The 15,146-nt window shown below is 40.8% G+C and overlaps 1 protein-coding gene across 9 annotated transcripts in view; it reads left to right on the top strand.

Moving 5' to 3' along the window:
- zc3h18 (zinc finger CCCH-type containing 18) overlaps positions 1-15,146 on the top strand; it is a 248,786-nt gene that overhangs the window by 59,206 nt on the left and 174,434 nt on the right. For 7 of the 9 annotated variants that reach the window (XR_015759908.1, XM_087995663.1, XM_087995668.1 and 4 more), the window contains 3 exons: positions 5,794-5,886; positions 6,413-6,564; positions 9,126-9,158. Coding sequence is in view for 8 of the 9 variants with exons in the window: in XM_087995663.1 (XP_087851789.1) it covers positions 5,794-5,886; positions 6,413-6,564; positions 9,126-9,158 (278 nt within the window). In the remaining variant the exon portion in view is untranslated. The remainder of the gene's footprint in view (positions 1-5,793; positions 5,887-6,412; positions 6,565-9,125; positions 9,159-15,146) is intronic. The other 2 variants (XM_087995669.1, XM_087995670.1) reach the window with 1 other exon arrangement.

Here is a 15,146-nt window from a genome sequence, read left to right on the forward strand (position 1 = left end):
GACTTGTAAGCCAAGATCTCTCTGTACATCGGTCGGTGCTTTCTTACCTCTGAGCTAGGAAGCCTGAGTTCAAGACCTGTCTGCACCATAGAGATGGGATAACATCTCTGAACAGGTTGATTAGAAAATATCTACTGCACAGTCAAACTATTCAGGATAAAACAGTCCTCTTGTTTGGTACCCCATCCACCTTCAATGTTCACTCCCTTCATTGTTGCAGCAGTCTGTATCATCTACAAGGTACACTGCAGTAACTCATCAAAGGTCTTCCAGTCACAACTGTCCAAACCCATGACCACTTTCATCTGGAAGGACAAGGGCAGCAGCTGCCTGGGAATGCCACCCTTGTATTTTCCCCTCCTAGCCACACACCATCCTGACTTAGAAATATATCACCATTCCTTCACTGCCAAATTCCCTAAATCACGGAGCTGTCTTCCTCACAGCACTCTGGGTAACCCTACACCACCAGCACTGCAGCATTCAAAAAGGTGTCTGACCACAGCCGCCTCCAGAGAAACTGTGGATGGGCATTAGTTCTACACTAGCCAGCGATAATTACATCTCAAGACCAATTTTTTTTTTCAGAAGCAGTGCAGTTTGTGTTTGCTGAACTTCACACTGTTCAAGTGAATATTTACACCTCAAATTTCTGTAAGCCAAGGTTCACACTCCTGGGGTACGATGGAGTGATTCCAAACCACGTTCAACTGCCATCAAGCCAAACAAAGCACTGCAGTTAATGGTAGCTACCTGCAGGCGACCCTGTTGAGCCAAAATAGCTGCAGTCAAACACCATAAATCTTATTAATTTCTGAGCACTTTGCAATTGCACCTGTAATTCAGTTGCATTGAATTACAGAGTACAAAGATTAGTGTAACATTTTGACATGATTGTACTCATATGTACAACTTTAATAAATCATAATTTATTTTCACATAGCGTTTAATTAGAAAAGTCATCCCCTGGCTTTTATAATAAGTCATCAGATAAAAATTATGTTTTTTGAAAGCAGGAATATTTGGAGTGATTTTGGACATTGTGATGGGCTTTGAGGAGATATTAGGAAAGGAGATTAAGGTTATGAGATTTTGAGATTGGAGTTATTCTGGAACATGAAGGGATCCAAGGGCTTTAAAGGAAGTGGCTGGAGAGATAGTGAATACATTGGCTGAAATGTCCCAGAATTTACTTGATTCTGGAAGGGATCTAGCAGACTGGAAAATATTTAATGTGACAGCCTTTCCAAGAAAGAAGGGAGACAGAAAACAAGAAATTACAGAGCAACCTCGATTATTTGAACGAGACGGACGGGAATTATTTTGTTTGGATAACTGAAAGTTCAGATAACTGATTGTTCGGATAATGGACAGCGTTTTTATTGCACCTTGAGATCTTGTTTGGATAATCCAAAATTTGGATAATTGATGTTCAGATAATCAAGGTTGTTCTGTATAGGCAAGTTAATCTAACATCTATATGGGGAAAGAGGTAGTGTCCATTATTAAGGAAGAAATAGCAGCACTTAGAACAGCTTAGCGCAATCAAATCAAGTCGACACAATTTTATGAAAGGGAAATCTTTTTGACAAATTTGCTAGAATTCTTTGAGGATATAATCAGCAGAGTTGATAAAGGGGAACCAGTGGATGCTGTGTCTTTAGATTTCCTGAAAGCGTTTGATAAGGTGCCATATAAAAGGCTATTGCACAAAGTAAGAGCTCATGGTATTGGGAGTAATATGTTAGCATGAGTTGAGGACTAGTTAAAATCCACAAGGCAGTTGGGATAATGGATCTTTTCAGGTTGGAAATATGTAACAAGTGGTGTACCACACGAATCAGTCAGAGATCCTCAATTATTTAGGATTTATCTTAACATCATAGAGTGGGGGCAGAGTGCAATGTATCCAATTTTGCTGACTTTACAAAAGTAGGTGGGGAGCATGTTGTGATGAGGACATAAGGATTTTAGATTGAGTGAGTGGATAAGAAGTTGACAAATGGAGTTTAATGTAGCAACATGCTGTGCAATTAGGGATGGGCAATAACCTCATTCTAGGAGTGAATTTTTAAAAATGCTATCAAGAGCAGCTAAGTAAGTTAGACCTTTATTCATTAGCGTTTAAAAGAATGAGGTGTGTTGTGAGTGAAATACACAAGATTATTGAAAGGGTTTTGTAGCGACACTGGGTAAACCCTTCTGCCAATTTGAACCAGACCCACGGAAAAGCTCACCTCGCCTAGTAATTTGTTAAAGTATGAGTGACAAAGAACTACAAAAATCCCTCTATGTAAAGAAAAAACTCCAAGAAACACGAGAACGTTAAACACCAACCATCTACACTGTAATCTCTGATATAGCTTGCAAAAACATTATGTCTAGGTCACCCATTTTCCCAAGGAAAACACTGGATTTGTCTTCTGCAGAGACTGTGTCACTTCATTTTATCAATTTATCAACCTCCCACCCTACAACACTATACTGATCTCCTAAAACCCTCGATTAAGTTTAACAAAAAAAATCACATTTCAAAACCAGCCAGTTGTCGCTTTTCTCTTGATATCATCATATGTACTTTCTTGGGTCTTTTTTTCGGTCTTCTGCTTCACAAATTCCTTATGAAAAGATACCTTTCAGAGAGAGACTGTGCAAGCTGTATTTTCGTTGATGCTCTTTGCCATTCTGGATAACTGTTCAAAATGCCAGATTTTATATACTGCAAAACATCAGACCACCTCATTGGTTTGATATAATCCAAAACTGTAGAACTGAAACGCGATTAGATTTTGGTGTCTTGGGGCATAATTTAAACTGGATTAGCCAAATTCGAATTTGTTGTTTAATGTAGCAATGCAGCTTCAGCTATTTGTATCACAACCAAATGTTACATTTTAAAATTTTTCAGCACACTCTGTGCCTCTCTCGGTCCGTGCCAGCTTCCACCCTCTCTTAAAGATACAGTATACACCTACACCTTCATAACAGTTTTACAAGGTAGATGTTGAACAGATGTCTCCACTAATGGAGTCTTGGATTAGGGAACATAGCTCCAGCATAAAGGGACACTCATTTACCACTGAGGTTCAAAAGAATTTCTTCCCCCAGAGGGTAGTGAATGTCTGGAATACCCTATCCTAGAGGATTATGTAGGTTAGATCATTTAAAGTATTTAAAGAGGAGGTAGATTGATTATTATAACATATAGAGTTGAGGACAAGGAGGAGTTGAAACGAAAGAGGAGTTGAGATTTGAGCCAGGTGGAATTCTAGGGTTTTACAGCTCAGGAAAGTTAGATGTAGGTCCAGGAAGTAATTGAAAAGGCAAAATGGAGTTTTGAGCTTTGTTGCTAGGAGATTGAAGTTTGAAAATAATCGTCAGTCCAACTTGTCAGTAATGACCAGATATCCGAAATAAATCGTGTCCCATTTGCCAGCATTAGCTCATATCCCTCTAAACCCTTCCTATTCATGTACCATCCAGACACCTTTTAAATGTTGTAATCCTACTCACCTTCACCACCACCTCTGGCAGCTCATTCCATACACACTGTACTCTCTGTGTGAAAATGTTGCCCCTTAGGTCCCTTTTACATCTTTTGCCTCCCACCTTAAACCTATGACCTCTAGGTTTCGACTACCCTCGTCTGGGAAAAAGACCTTGGCTATTCACCCTAACCGTGCATCTTATGATTTTATCAACCTTTATAAGGTCACCCCTCAACCTCTGATGCTCCAGGGAAAATAGACCCAGCCTATTCAGCCTCTCCCTATAGCTTGAACCCTCCAACCCCGGCAACATCCTTGTCAATATTTTCTGAACCCTTTCAAATTTCACAACATTTTTCATGTCGCAAGGAGACCAGAATTGAACGCAGTATTTGAAAATTGGAGTAACCAAAGTCCTGTACTGCTGCAACTTGACTGTCCAATGCCCATTCTCAATGCACTCACCAATAAAGGCAAGTGTACCAGATGATTTCTTGTCTACCTGAGACTCTGCTTTCAAGCAACTATGAAACTACACCCCAAGGTCTCTTTGTGTGGCAACAATACCCAGAATCTTTTATTAAGTGTATACATCCTGCTCTGATTTGCTTTTCCAAAATACAACACCTCACGTTCATCTAAGCTAAACTCCAACTGCTACTCTTTGGCCCATGTAATCAAGTTCCTGTTGTACTCTGAGATAACCCTCTTTGTTGTCCACTAAACCACCAATTTTGGTGTAATCTGTAAACTTTCTAACTATACGTCCTACTTTCGCAACCAAATCATTTGTATACATGACAAAAAACAGTAGGCCCAGCACCGACCCTTGTGTACACCACTGGTTACAGGCCTCCAGACCAGAAATCGACCCTTCACAACCACCCTCTGTCTCCTACCTTCAAGCCAATTTTGTTTTCAAATAGCTAGCCCTCTTTGGGTCCCATGTGATCTAAACTTGCTAACCAGTCTACCATGCGGAAGCTTGTCGAACACCTTACTGAAGTCCAAGACTTCATCCACTGCTTTGCTATCCTCAATCTTCTTTATCACTCTTTTTAAAAATAACTCTGGTTAATAAGACATGATTTCCTACACAAAGTCATGTTGACTATCCCTATTCAGCGCTTGCCTTTCCCATTACATGTAAATCCTATCACTTGGAGTCTCCTCTCACAACTTACCCTCAATTGATGTCATGCTGACTGGTCTATATTTCTCTGGCTTTTCCTTACCACCTTTCTTAAATAATGACACGACCTTAGCCAACTTCCAGTCTTTCTGCACCTCATCTATGGCTGTTGATGATACAAATATCTCAGGAAGGGGCCCATCAATCACTTCCGGAGCTTCCCACAAAGGTCCCAGGGATTTATGTGTTTTAACATGTTCAGCACCGCTACCTCTGTAATTTCGCCACTTAACAAGCTATCACTGTTTATTTCTCCAAGTTCTCTAGCTTCTATTTCCTTCTCCACAGTAAAAACTAATGCAAAAATATTCCTTTAGTATTTTATCCATCTCCTGCAGTTCCACATAGAGGACCTTGTTGATCTTTAAGGGACCCAATTCTCGCCCTAGTTACTCTTTTGTCCTTAACATATTAGTAGAATCTATTTAGATACTCCCTAACTTTATTTTCCAAGGCTATCTCATGCACCCCCTTTTGCCCTCCTGGTTTCCCTCTTGAATATATTCCTATTGCCCTTTCTCTCCTTAATGATCTTATTGACTAGAGGGCAGAATAGTGTGTTGCTTCACCTGTATCTTACAGCTAAAAGCATATCCAGTAATGTTGGAATGAGGGGGGCTGGGAAGAGTCAAGAGACTTCTCTTCTTTCAGTCTATTTTGGGCCTTATGTGTCCACGTGAGAGTGCCCAGGTTCACTTTATCACCTGGAAAGACACTCCCTGGGTACATCAGAGTGTCAACATGAGTAATGAATCCAAGCCCTGGATTTGAACATGAGTTCCCTGAACATTTCCTGGTCTTTCGGTTGCTAGTACACTGACATGGCCACTCTGCCATCATTCTCTGAGGTGAACGTGTGTGGCTACTTGATGAAGAATGTGTTATTTTTAATTATTGTGTATGGAATAATTCAGGTTCACAACATTGCTACCACCTGCAGACCCAGCGCTACCAGTAGATGGCAGCCAATATCCTTTATTTGGAGACTTTATTGTGAGGCCTGCTGTATCTGCCTGTGGCTGCTGAGGATTAAGATTCCAATTATATAATTCTGTATAAAGTTTAAGCTGTGACAATATTGTTTACGCAAAGGATTCTCTCTTTCCGAACCAGGGTGCTCCAGTGATTGATGAATTGATGCCACCCATTCCCTTGGAACCTCCAGCAGAGAGTGCATGGGAAAGAGGCTTACGACATGCAAAAGAGGTGAACAGTAACTTGCTTCAAATTTCAAGCACTAATTGACTATTCTCACCAAAAGGTAGTCAATCCTTCCCCCAGCCCAACATGCACTTGTCTGCCACCCTATTACCAGAATAGTGTTGCCTTGCCCAGTGCACATCGCTGAATCCCCTGTAGTGCACTGGAATGTCTGTCTGAATGATGATTTGAAACTATAACCTTTTGACCGAGGTGAGCATGTTATTCACTAAGCCACAGTTTAAAGTGAAGATTTTCATATGTGTTTGGCTTGGTCGAGTGACTTTTCCTTGTTCCATCTTTTTGGAATCAGTTGACTCAAACCATTTCAGCTGGAGTTCAACATATCACTTTCAAAACATCAAATGTAATGTATGAGGCTACTGGTTACTTCTTTATTGATAGTCACAGTGAGTCCAGGTGATACCTGGTTTTGAATAGCAAGTAAGGAGAGAAGTGCAGCAAAGATAATTGATTATTTGCTGAATTGATGTTTGGATTTGTTCTCAGTCTTTCATGCTTTTACTTTTAGATGCTGAAAAAAGCCACCATCAGGAAGGAACAAGAACCAGACTTTGAGGAGAAACGGTTCAATGTCACCATTGGCGATGATGATTTTGACAAGGAAAATGATTTTTATCGGGACTGGAATTATCGTGTTGCAAGAGACATCAGAGAACCCGGGTGAGCATTAAAAGGCACAGATGCTAGTTTCCGTACTGACATAGAATCATAGAATCCCTAGTGTGGCCCTTCAGCCCCGAAAGTCCATGCCAACCGTCCGAAAGGTAACCTACCCTATATTTACCCCTGACTAATGCACCTAGACCACACATCCATGAACACTGTGGGCAATTTAGCATGACCACCTAACCTGCACATCTTCGGACAGTGGGAGGAAACTGGAGGAAACCCACACCGACACAGGGAGAATGTGCAAACTCCACACAGATAGTCGCCCGTGGTTGGAATCGAACCTGGGTCCCTGACGCTGTGTGGCAGCAGTCCTAACCACTGAGCCACCATGCTGACAGTAGCTGATCAAAATAAATGTGTAGTGCAATCTGGCTAATGAGCAGGACAACGAGCATAATCGAACATAGAACATTACAGCGCAGTACAGGCCCTTCGACCCTTGATGTTGCGCCGACCTGTCATATCAATCTGAAGCCCATCTAACCTACACTATTCCATGTACGTCCATATGCCTGTCCAATGACGACTTAAATGTACTTAAAGTTGGCGAATCTACTACCGTTGCAGGCAAAGCATTCTATACCCTTACTACTCTCTGAGTAAAGAAACTACCTCTGACATCTTTCCTACATCTATCACCCCTCAATTTAAAGCTATGCCCCCTCGTGCTCGCTGTCATCATACTTGGAAAAAGGCTCTCCCTGTCCACCCTATCTAATCTTCTGATAATCTGCTCATGCTGTCTCACTTGGCTAGGCTCAGAACTAATAGCTCATTTAGGATCTTTGTTTTCTGAAAATATTGACTGAAGGAGACTAAATTTGAGGTGGATGCTATGTTCTCTTACAGGTGTACAAAATGTTCTCAGACTCTTTCTCTGAGAACACGTAAAATTTGCATCTCTATTGCAACTGTGACCCAGATATCTCAAAATTGCTGATACTAATGTATCTTGACTTTGTGATTTGGGATTCATCCATAAATACAGTAATTGCACAAAGATCAGTCCTTTTAAGTGTGTAAAATTCAAACATTGTAATTCATTGAGTGAGCAGTGTAAACATAAGTGGATGAGATAGTTGTGTTTGATAGACCTGATTGCCAAAGTGCATAGGCTGGGGCTGTAACTTCATCAATTGGAGCATCAGTCATTGATATGACTTCACTTTGGTAAACCTCTTTCGTAATTCTTCTTAACCAAATGGAAAGTATTACGGGCATTTGTGTGATTTGTAGAAACATTCATAGTTGAGCAACAAGTCAGTAAATGGTAACTCAGCATAAACTGTTCAGCATTTTGATGCTGGCCAGAAGCAGCACCAAATCCTAATCTACTTCCTGTTTGCCAAATTTTTCTAGTGTCTTGACAGCAAAATATTTCCCTCCTTGGGAGAAATCCCAGTTTGCACCAGTCAGTATTCTGTATATTGCATCAAGTTAAGGAGATGTTATACTAACTTAATATTGTGCAGATCAATTGACACTCAGCTTTAGCTAGTTCCAACACCATTTATCATGTCATTTGAATGAGTTCAGAAGCTTCAGTTTTCTCATTCAAAAAAAAATGTAATTCTACCTTCTCATGCATTAAAATAGTTGCTGAATTTTGTTCCTGCCCTCATTTTATCAGTTGGCTACATGTTTATGTGCACTGTCTGGAGTATTTCCAAGCTGTGCCCAACTACAGGACTGCAGATCTCTCCTTGATGTGTGTTGAGTTATGCAATCCCAGCAGCCATGGAGGTGGTTGAACCAAATATCCTTGATGCTCCCTGAGGGTGAAAGTTGATGACTGAATCAAGGTTTCTTTTTCTGATAAGAAATTGTGTTTCTTTCTGAATCAGATCAGAACTGGCATTTGCCTCTGATTCTTCTGGCTCAACACGCTTCAATGTACTCACTGCTGACTCCATCCACCATCACTCCTCTCATATGTCAGGGGACCTCCAACTCTGTATTGAGTGTTGAGGCAGCATACAATCTTCCCATCACCTGTTTTCCCAGTAAATTTGTAATGGGAAAGCTAGTAAGCAAGATACATTTGTATCCAAAGTCCTCCAACAGAATCAAATTTTTCAGGATGAGACCTCAAGAGTACCTTTATGATATTTTCATGCAAAAGAAACTTGTTTGAATATTGCTCCCTTTTGCATTATGGACATCAGTATTTCTAAAGTTGGAACTTTGAATGTGATCCTTCTGTTTTGAGTATTTTGGCATAAATGTTAATGGCACAACTAATATATTATTCTGGAGAGCTCTTGGAAGAAGGTTTTGCTTATTGAGGTGTTTCTATGATGTGCACTTATCCATTTGTTGAGTTAGGTAGGTTTAGATGCTGCTTTCAGTTATTGGTCACAAACAAGTGCCAACTTGTTCTATGTTTCAGTTGGAAAAAATAGAGGATGGAATTTGGTTACAGTCATTCAAGGTAATAGCTTTTAAAGGCTGTTAACTGTTTTTGGGCTTCAGCTTCTGTTGGAAACGTGAATTAGTTTAAAATGGCAAGCCAAATAAACCCTTCTTGTACTTTCCTTCAAATGCACCAGCGACTTGGAGTACAGAGAGGCAATCAGTTACGGGTAAGGACTGTTCAGTGTGTTCTTTACGGTTGTTAATTCTTTCATTTATAAATTTACTGGTAAGCCCGTGCACCCTGCCTGAGCTGGAGCTTTGCATGAATACCATTGCTAATTTTAATACCTGTTTTTGTTTCAATGAAACAAAGGGAAGAGAAGGCTGGAAGAATTGGTTCCCTGTGAACATGAGGCAGAGTAGGTAAAAACAATGACTGCAGATGCTGGCAACCAGATTCTAGATTAGAGTGGTGCTGGAAAAGCACAGCAGTTCAGGCAGCATCCGAGGAGCAGTAAAATCGACGTTTCAGGCAAAAGCCCTTCATCAGGAATACATGAGGCAGAGTGATGCAGCGATGTTGGAGCAAAGTTAAGGTAATTCTGAGTTGACCGTTTGTTGATGAATATCGATGTCTGCCTTGGGATCGTCTTCAATATGAACTATATAAAATTTCCAAGCATCAGGGAAACGTTTTGCTCACACTATCATCTTGGGAAGGTGGGATGCAGAGTGGGAGTGTGATCTGATTATCTTCCAAGGCGGTACTTTGAGGGGAGAGTTTAACTTTTTTTATAATGTTGAGTGAGTTCTGAGGTGGGTTTGTGCAGTTAGCAACAGTCACTTGGAGAGCATTAATTAGCTTAAACATTTAGTGATGCAAAATCACCTATACTGCTGATGCTTGTTTTCGAAGCTTGACTCCCAGTTAGTGCTAAATTCTGGACTACTAGAAAATAGTTTCGAGAACTCTGGACCTACCTTTGATAGTGTCCCTACCTCTGAGCCAATCTCATCTGCTCCAGAGAAGTAATAGCATCTCAAAACAGGTTGGTTCGAAAATAGGTAGAACCCATCCTCTAGATAACTTCATTTGCATCTGCATTTCCTCACATTGAAGTAATCACTGGCCATAAATAGCAAAACCTCAATGACATTTGTACCTTGGATGATATGTGCCACAAATGTTACTTGACACTTAAATGCAAGTCACTGTCTGCCCTGACCAAGATGGATTTGTAACCACCTTGCCTTGACATTCATTGTCATTACCACCAGTGATACCCCTACCATTGGCATTCTAGGGAGCATTATTGATTAGAAACTTAATAAGAGTACCCAAAGGGATACAATGTAGTGTTATTGTCTCTGGGTTACTAATCCAGACTAATGCTAATTAGTATCAGTAACTCAGACTAATGCTCTGGAGACAAAAGAAAAACACTTGGAATCCTGAAAGTCTGAAATAAAAAAAAAAGCAAATGCTGGAGAAACTCAACAGGTTTGGCAGCATCTATGGAAAGAGAAGCAAGAATTAACATTTTGAGTCCAATAAAAGTCTCTTGGAATCCTGGGGACTGTGATGCTGTAGAGACTGTGATTCAAATTCCACCACAGCTGCTAGCAAAATTTCTCTTCAAGTAACAAATTGATTGAGAGATACTCTGTAAAACTATCATTGATTTGTTTATTGGTTCATGGAATATGAATGTGGCTAGTTAGGCCATCATTTATTGCCCATTCCTATTGCCCTGGAGAAAATGGTGGTGAGCTGCTTTCTTGAACCACTAAAGTTCTTTGAAGTGTATTGACAGTGCAGTTAGGGAGGATGTTCTAGGTTTTTGAGCCAGTGAGAATGAAGGATAAAGTTTAGTTTGGAGAGGAACTTGCAGATGAATGTGTTCTCAAGCATCTGCCCTTGAGTTAAATTTTGAATATGTTAGAAGGGTTACCAATGAAGTGGGCTGCTTTGGATGTTTCCTCATTAACCTGTTCAGAGATATTTTTGACACCTCTGGCACAGAAGGGACTTGGCACAAGGCCCATGCCTCATTCGGGACACTACCACTGCACCACATGAGCCCTGCAAGCTGAATTTATTCTGGTTGGTGTCAAACTAGTTGTTGGAGAGAGTACTCCATGACACTTCTAGTATATGCCTTGTGCATGGAGAACTGCAATAAGGGAGACAGGACGATGAGTTAGTCTCTGCAGAATTCCTATGGCATTTGTTGCAGCCACAGTACTTGTATGGCTTCTCCAATTCAGTTTCTGGTCAATGGTACCCCCCCCCCCCAGGATGGTGATTGGGGGGGTTGGTGTTGGTGTTTCACTGATGGTAATAGAATTGGACATTGGAGTGATGATTAGATTATCTCTTCATGGAGATAGTGGTTGTCTGGTATTTGTGTGGCATGAATATTACTTGTTAGTTCAAGCCTGCATTTAGACATGGGCTGCTTTAGTTCTGAGGAATCACAAGTGAGACTAAATATTATGCAATCAGCAGCAAACACCCCCACTGCTGACCTTCTGAGAGGAAGGTCATTGATGAACCAGCTGAAGATGATTGGGCCTAGAACATCATCTTAAGGATTTCCAGAGATTTCCTGAAGTTGAGAGGACTGACCTCCAAAAATCACAACCATCTTCAGTTTGTGCTGAGTATGACTTCAAAGAGTGGGCAATTTTCTCAGGTTTCTTGATACTATATGCTACCGAATGCTACTTGTTGTTAAGGGCAGTCACTCTCACTTCCTGTCTGGAGATCAGCTCTCTTGTCTAGGTCTAGACCAAGGATGTGATGAGGTCAGGATTGTGCAACACAAACTGAGTATCAGTGTGCATGTTATCCCTTTTGTAAATGCTGCTTGATAGCACCATTGAAATCCCATTCAGTCATTGATAATGATTCAGAGTAGGCTGTTACATTGGTAATTGACTAGGTTGAATTTGTTCCCTTTTTGTGAATAGGGTGAAATGGTGGCACTGTGGATAGTACTGCTGCCGCAGAGCACTAGGGACTTGGGTTCAATTTCGTACTTGGGTTCAATTTCAGCCTTGGGTGACTATGGAATGTACATGTTCTCCCTGAATCTGCATACATTTTGTCTGGGTATTGCAGTTTCCTCCCGCAGTCCAAAGGTATGCAGGTTGGATAGATTGGCCATGCTAAATTGCCCCGTAGTGTTCAGGGATGTGCAGGCTAAGTGGATTAGCCATGGAAAATGCAGGGATTTTGAGGGGGCAGTGCTGGGTAAGTACTGGTGTTGTAATTGCACTGGAACACCTTGACAAGAGGTGTATGTAGTTCTGAAGTGTCAGTTTGGAGAAGGTGGAGAGCCTTTGTAAACCACTGCAGCATATGGTATGGGGACTCCCATAGTGCTGTTAGTGTTCCAGGATTTTGACCTCAGGCAATGAAGGAATTACAATATAATTTCAAGTCAGGATGATGATGTTTGGAGTGTGTGGCGTTACTGTGAATCATCTACCCCCTTCTAGGTCATCGGGTTCGCTGGTTAGGAAGGTGTTGTTATAGGAGCATGGTTATGTTGGTGCAATGTATCCTCTTGGCATTACAGTAGTGTTGGAAAGAGGTGAATGTTGAATATGGTGGGTGACATGCCAATCAGGTGGGCTGCTTTGTCTTGCCGTTGTTGGACTTCTTGAATGTTCTACGAGTCGCATGCATCTAGAGAAGGTGGGAGAGCATTCTATCACAGCTGACTTCTTGAAATGTATATATGTTTTTTAAGAAAATTCTATGGCTACAAGATCAAAGCAAAGGCTATGAATTACGGATGCATAATGTCTACCTCCTGGCTGCCGCAAAGGTTTTCTAGTATCTACAAGGTACACGCCAGGTGTATATAGTAATAGAGATTTATGGCACAAAAGATCTTCAGTCCATCAAGTCTGCTCTGTTCAAAAGCAATCGTCTAACTATTCTAAATCCATTTTTCAGCACTTAGCCCAAAGTCTTGTCCATCTTTGGTATTGCAAGAGTACGTCTAAATACTTCTTATATGTTATCAGGGTTTCTGTCTCTATCACCCTTACCAGCAGTATGTTCCGGATTCCCACTACTTCAAGTGAAAAATATCTTTCCTCACATCCTCTCTAAACCACCTGCTCCTTATTGTAAATTTATGCACCCCAGTCATTGATCTCTCTACCAAGGGGGAATTGTCCTTCTTTGTCTAGGAGCATGACTTGACCCTGCTCCACCCTTAAGTGAGATGGCTAATTTGTGGCCGAGCTCCATACCTGCCTTCAGCCTGTATCCTTTAATTCCTTTGCTGTAAACATTTATCTAACTTTGATTTAAAGTTGCCATCTGATCCAGCATCAATTACCTTTTGTGGAAGAGAGGTCCAAACCTTGATCATCCTTTCTGGGCAGAAGTGTTTTCTGACATCTGTCCTAAACAGTCTGACCCTGATTTTTAAACTGTGCCCTGTAGTTCTGGAATGTCCAACCAGTGGAAATAGTTTAGCTTTATCTACCCTGTCTTTTCCTGTTGTTATCATGAAGACTTCGATCAGATCACCCCTTAATTTTATGAATTGTAGAGAAAGCAGGCCTAATTTGTGTAATCTTCCCCATAATTTAATCCCTGAAGCCCCAGTATCATTGTTGTAAACCTACATTATGTAGGCTTTCCAAGGCCAGTATATCCTTCCGAAGGTGTGATGCCCAGATCTATTCATAGTATTCCAAGTGAGGTCTAACAAGGGTTTTGTATAACTGCAGCATAACTCCTATTTCATTATATTCCAGTCCTCTAGCTATAAAGTCAATATTCCATTAGCTGCCTTGATTAATCTTTGCACCTCTTTGTAGTACTTTAAAGGTCTGTGCACCTGAATCCCCAGGTCTCTTTCGTATATGACTTTCTATGCTATTTTCTAAGTCAATCGTAAGTAATCTGAATAATTCGTTGTGGACACCAATGTCACATTCTGACAATTTGAGTACCTACCCAATATCCCTAGGTTCTGTTGCTTGCCACTGAAGCAATTTCCAAGCCATTTTAGTAATTTGCCCTCACTCCCATGGGCTGCTTTCTTAGTTAACAGTCCCTTATGTGGGATTTTATCAAAAGTGCTCTTCAAGTCCATATAATAAACATCCATATACATTCCCCTGTCCACTATCTCAGTCACCTCTTCAAAACAATTCTGAGGGGTTTGTCAGGCATGACATACCTGGAATGAATCCATGCCTTCTCTCTCTGATAATTGAAAATTTCGAAGGATTCAGTTGATCTGTATTTGTAACTGATCTCTTGTCCCCTGGTTTTTCCCCTTTGCCCTTCTTAAAAAGTCTACCCCTCATTATTTTATACATCTTAATCATGTCCCACCCCCTCAAACACCTCTGCTTCAAGCCCAGCAACATCCTGATAAATCTCCTCTATAATCCCTCCAGTACTATGACATCCCTTCTATAATGTGGTATCCAGAACTGAACACAGTACTGTAGCTATGGCTGAACCAACTTTTCTAACAGTTCCAGCGTTAATTTTCTGTTCTTAAACTCTATACGTTGGCTAATAAAGGTAAGCACCCCATATGCGTTCTTAATCACTTTATCTATCTGTCCTGCTACCTTAAGGGAACAGTGGACATACACACCAAAATTGCCCTGATTCTTGTGTATTTCTGATAGACCTATTGTTCATCATGTGTTTCCTTGTGTTGTTTGTGCTGCTTAAGTGCATTACCTCACACTTATCTTTAGAATTAGGTTTATTGTCACGTGTTATCAAGTACTGGAGTATACTGAAAAGTTTATAATGTCAGCCCCACATGACGCTGTCTTGGGTACAAGTTACCTAGGTACAAATCTTAGATATTAAATAGAGGAACAAAGAAAACAAGATGTTACTTTACCTTATAGTGATTAATAGTATAAGTCAGAAAAATAAAAAATAAAGTTTAAAAAGATAAATATTACAGTCTTTCTACTGCAAGAGCTTGCAGTAGATCAGTGCAGGGTTCTTCCACACATCGTCTGACCAAGCCCTCAAACCACTGACCACCTGCGCCAGTCGCCAGTCCAACTGTCCCTGCTCTGTTCCGGGCATGGGGACCATCCCCCCTTCACTTAGGCCTCTAGGCCATGGAATTCCATTTACCATTGACCAGCCCATTCATATCTTCATAATCTAAGGCTATCCTCACTATTTACCACCCACCAATTCTATATGA

This window comes from Chiloscyllium plagiosum, unplaced genomic scaffold (genome assembly GCF_037043375.1).
Source record: "Chiloscyllium plagiosum isolate Xiang-an unplaced genomic scaffold, Cpla_swu_hap1 HiC_scaffold_17, whole genome shotgun sequence".
NCBI classification, from domain to species: Eukaryota; Metazoa; Chordata; class Chondrichthyes; order Orectolobiformes; family Hemiscylliidae; genus Chiloscyllium; species Chiloscyllium plagiosum.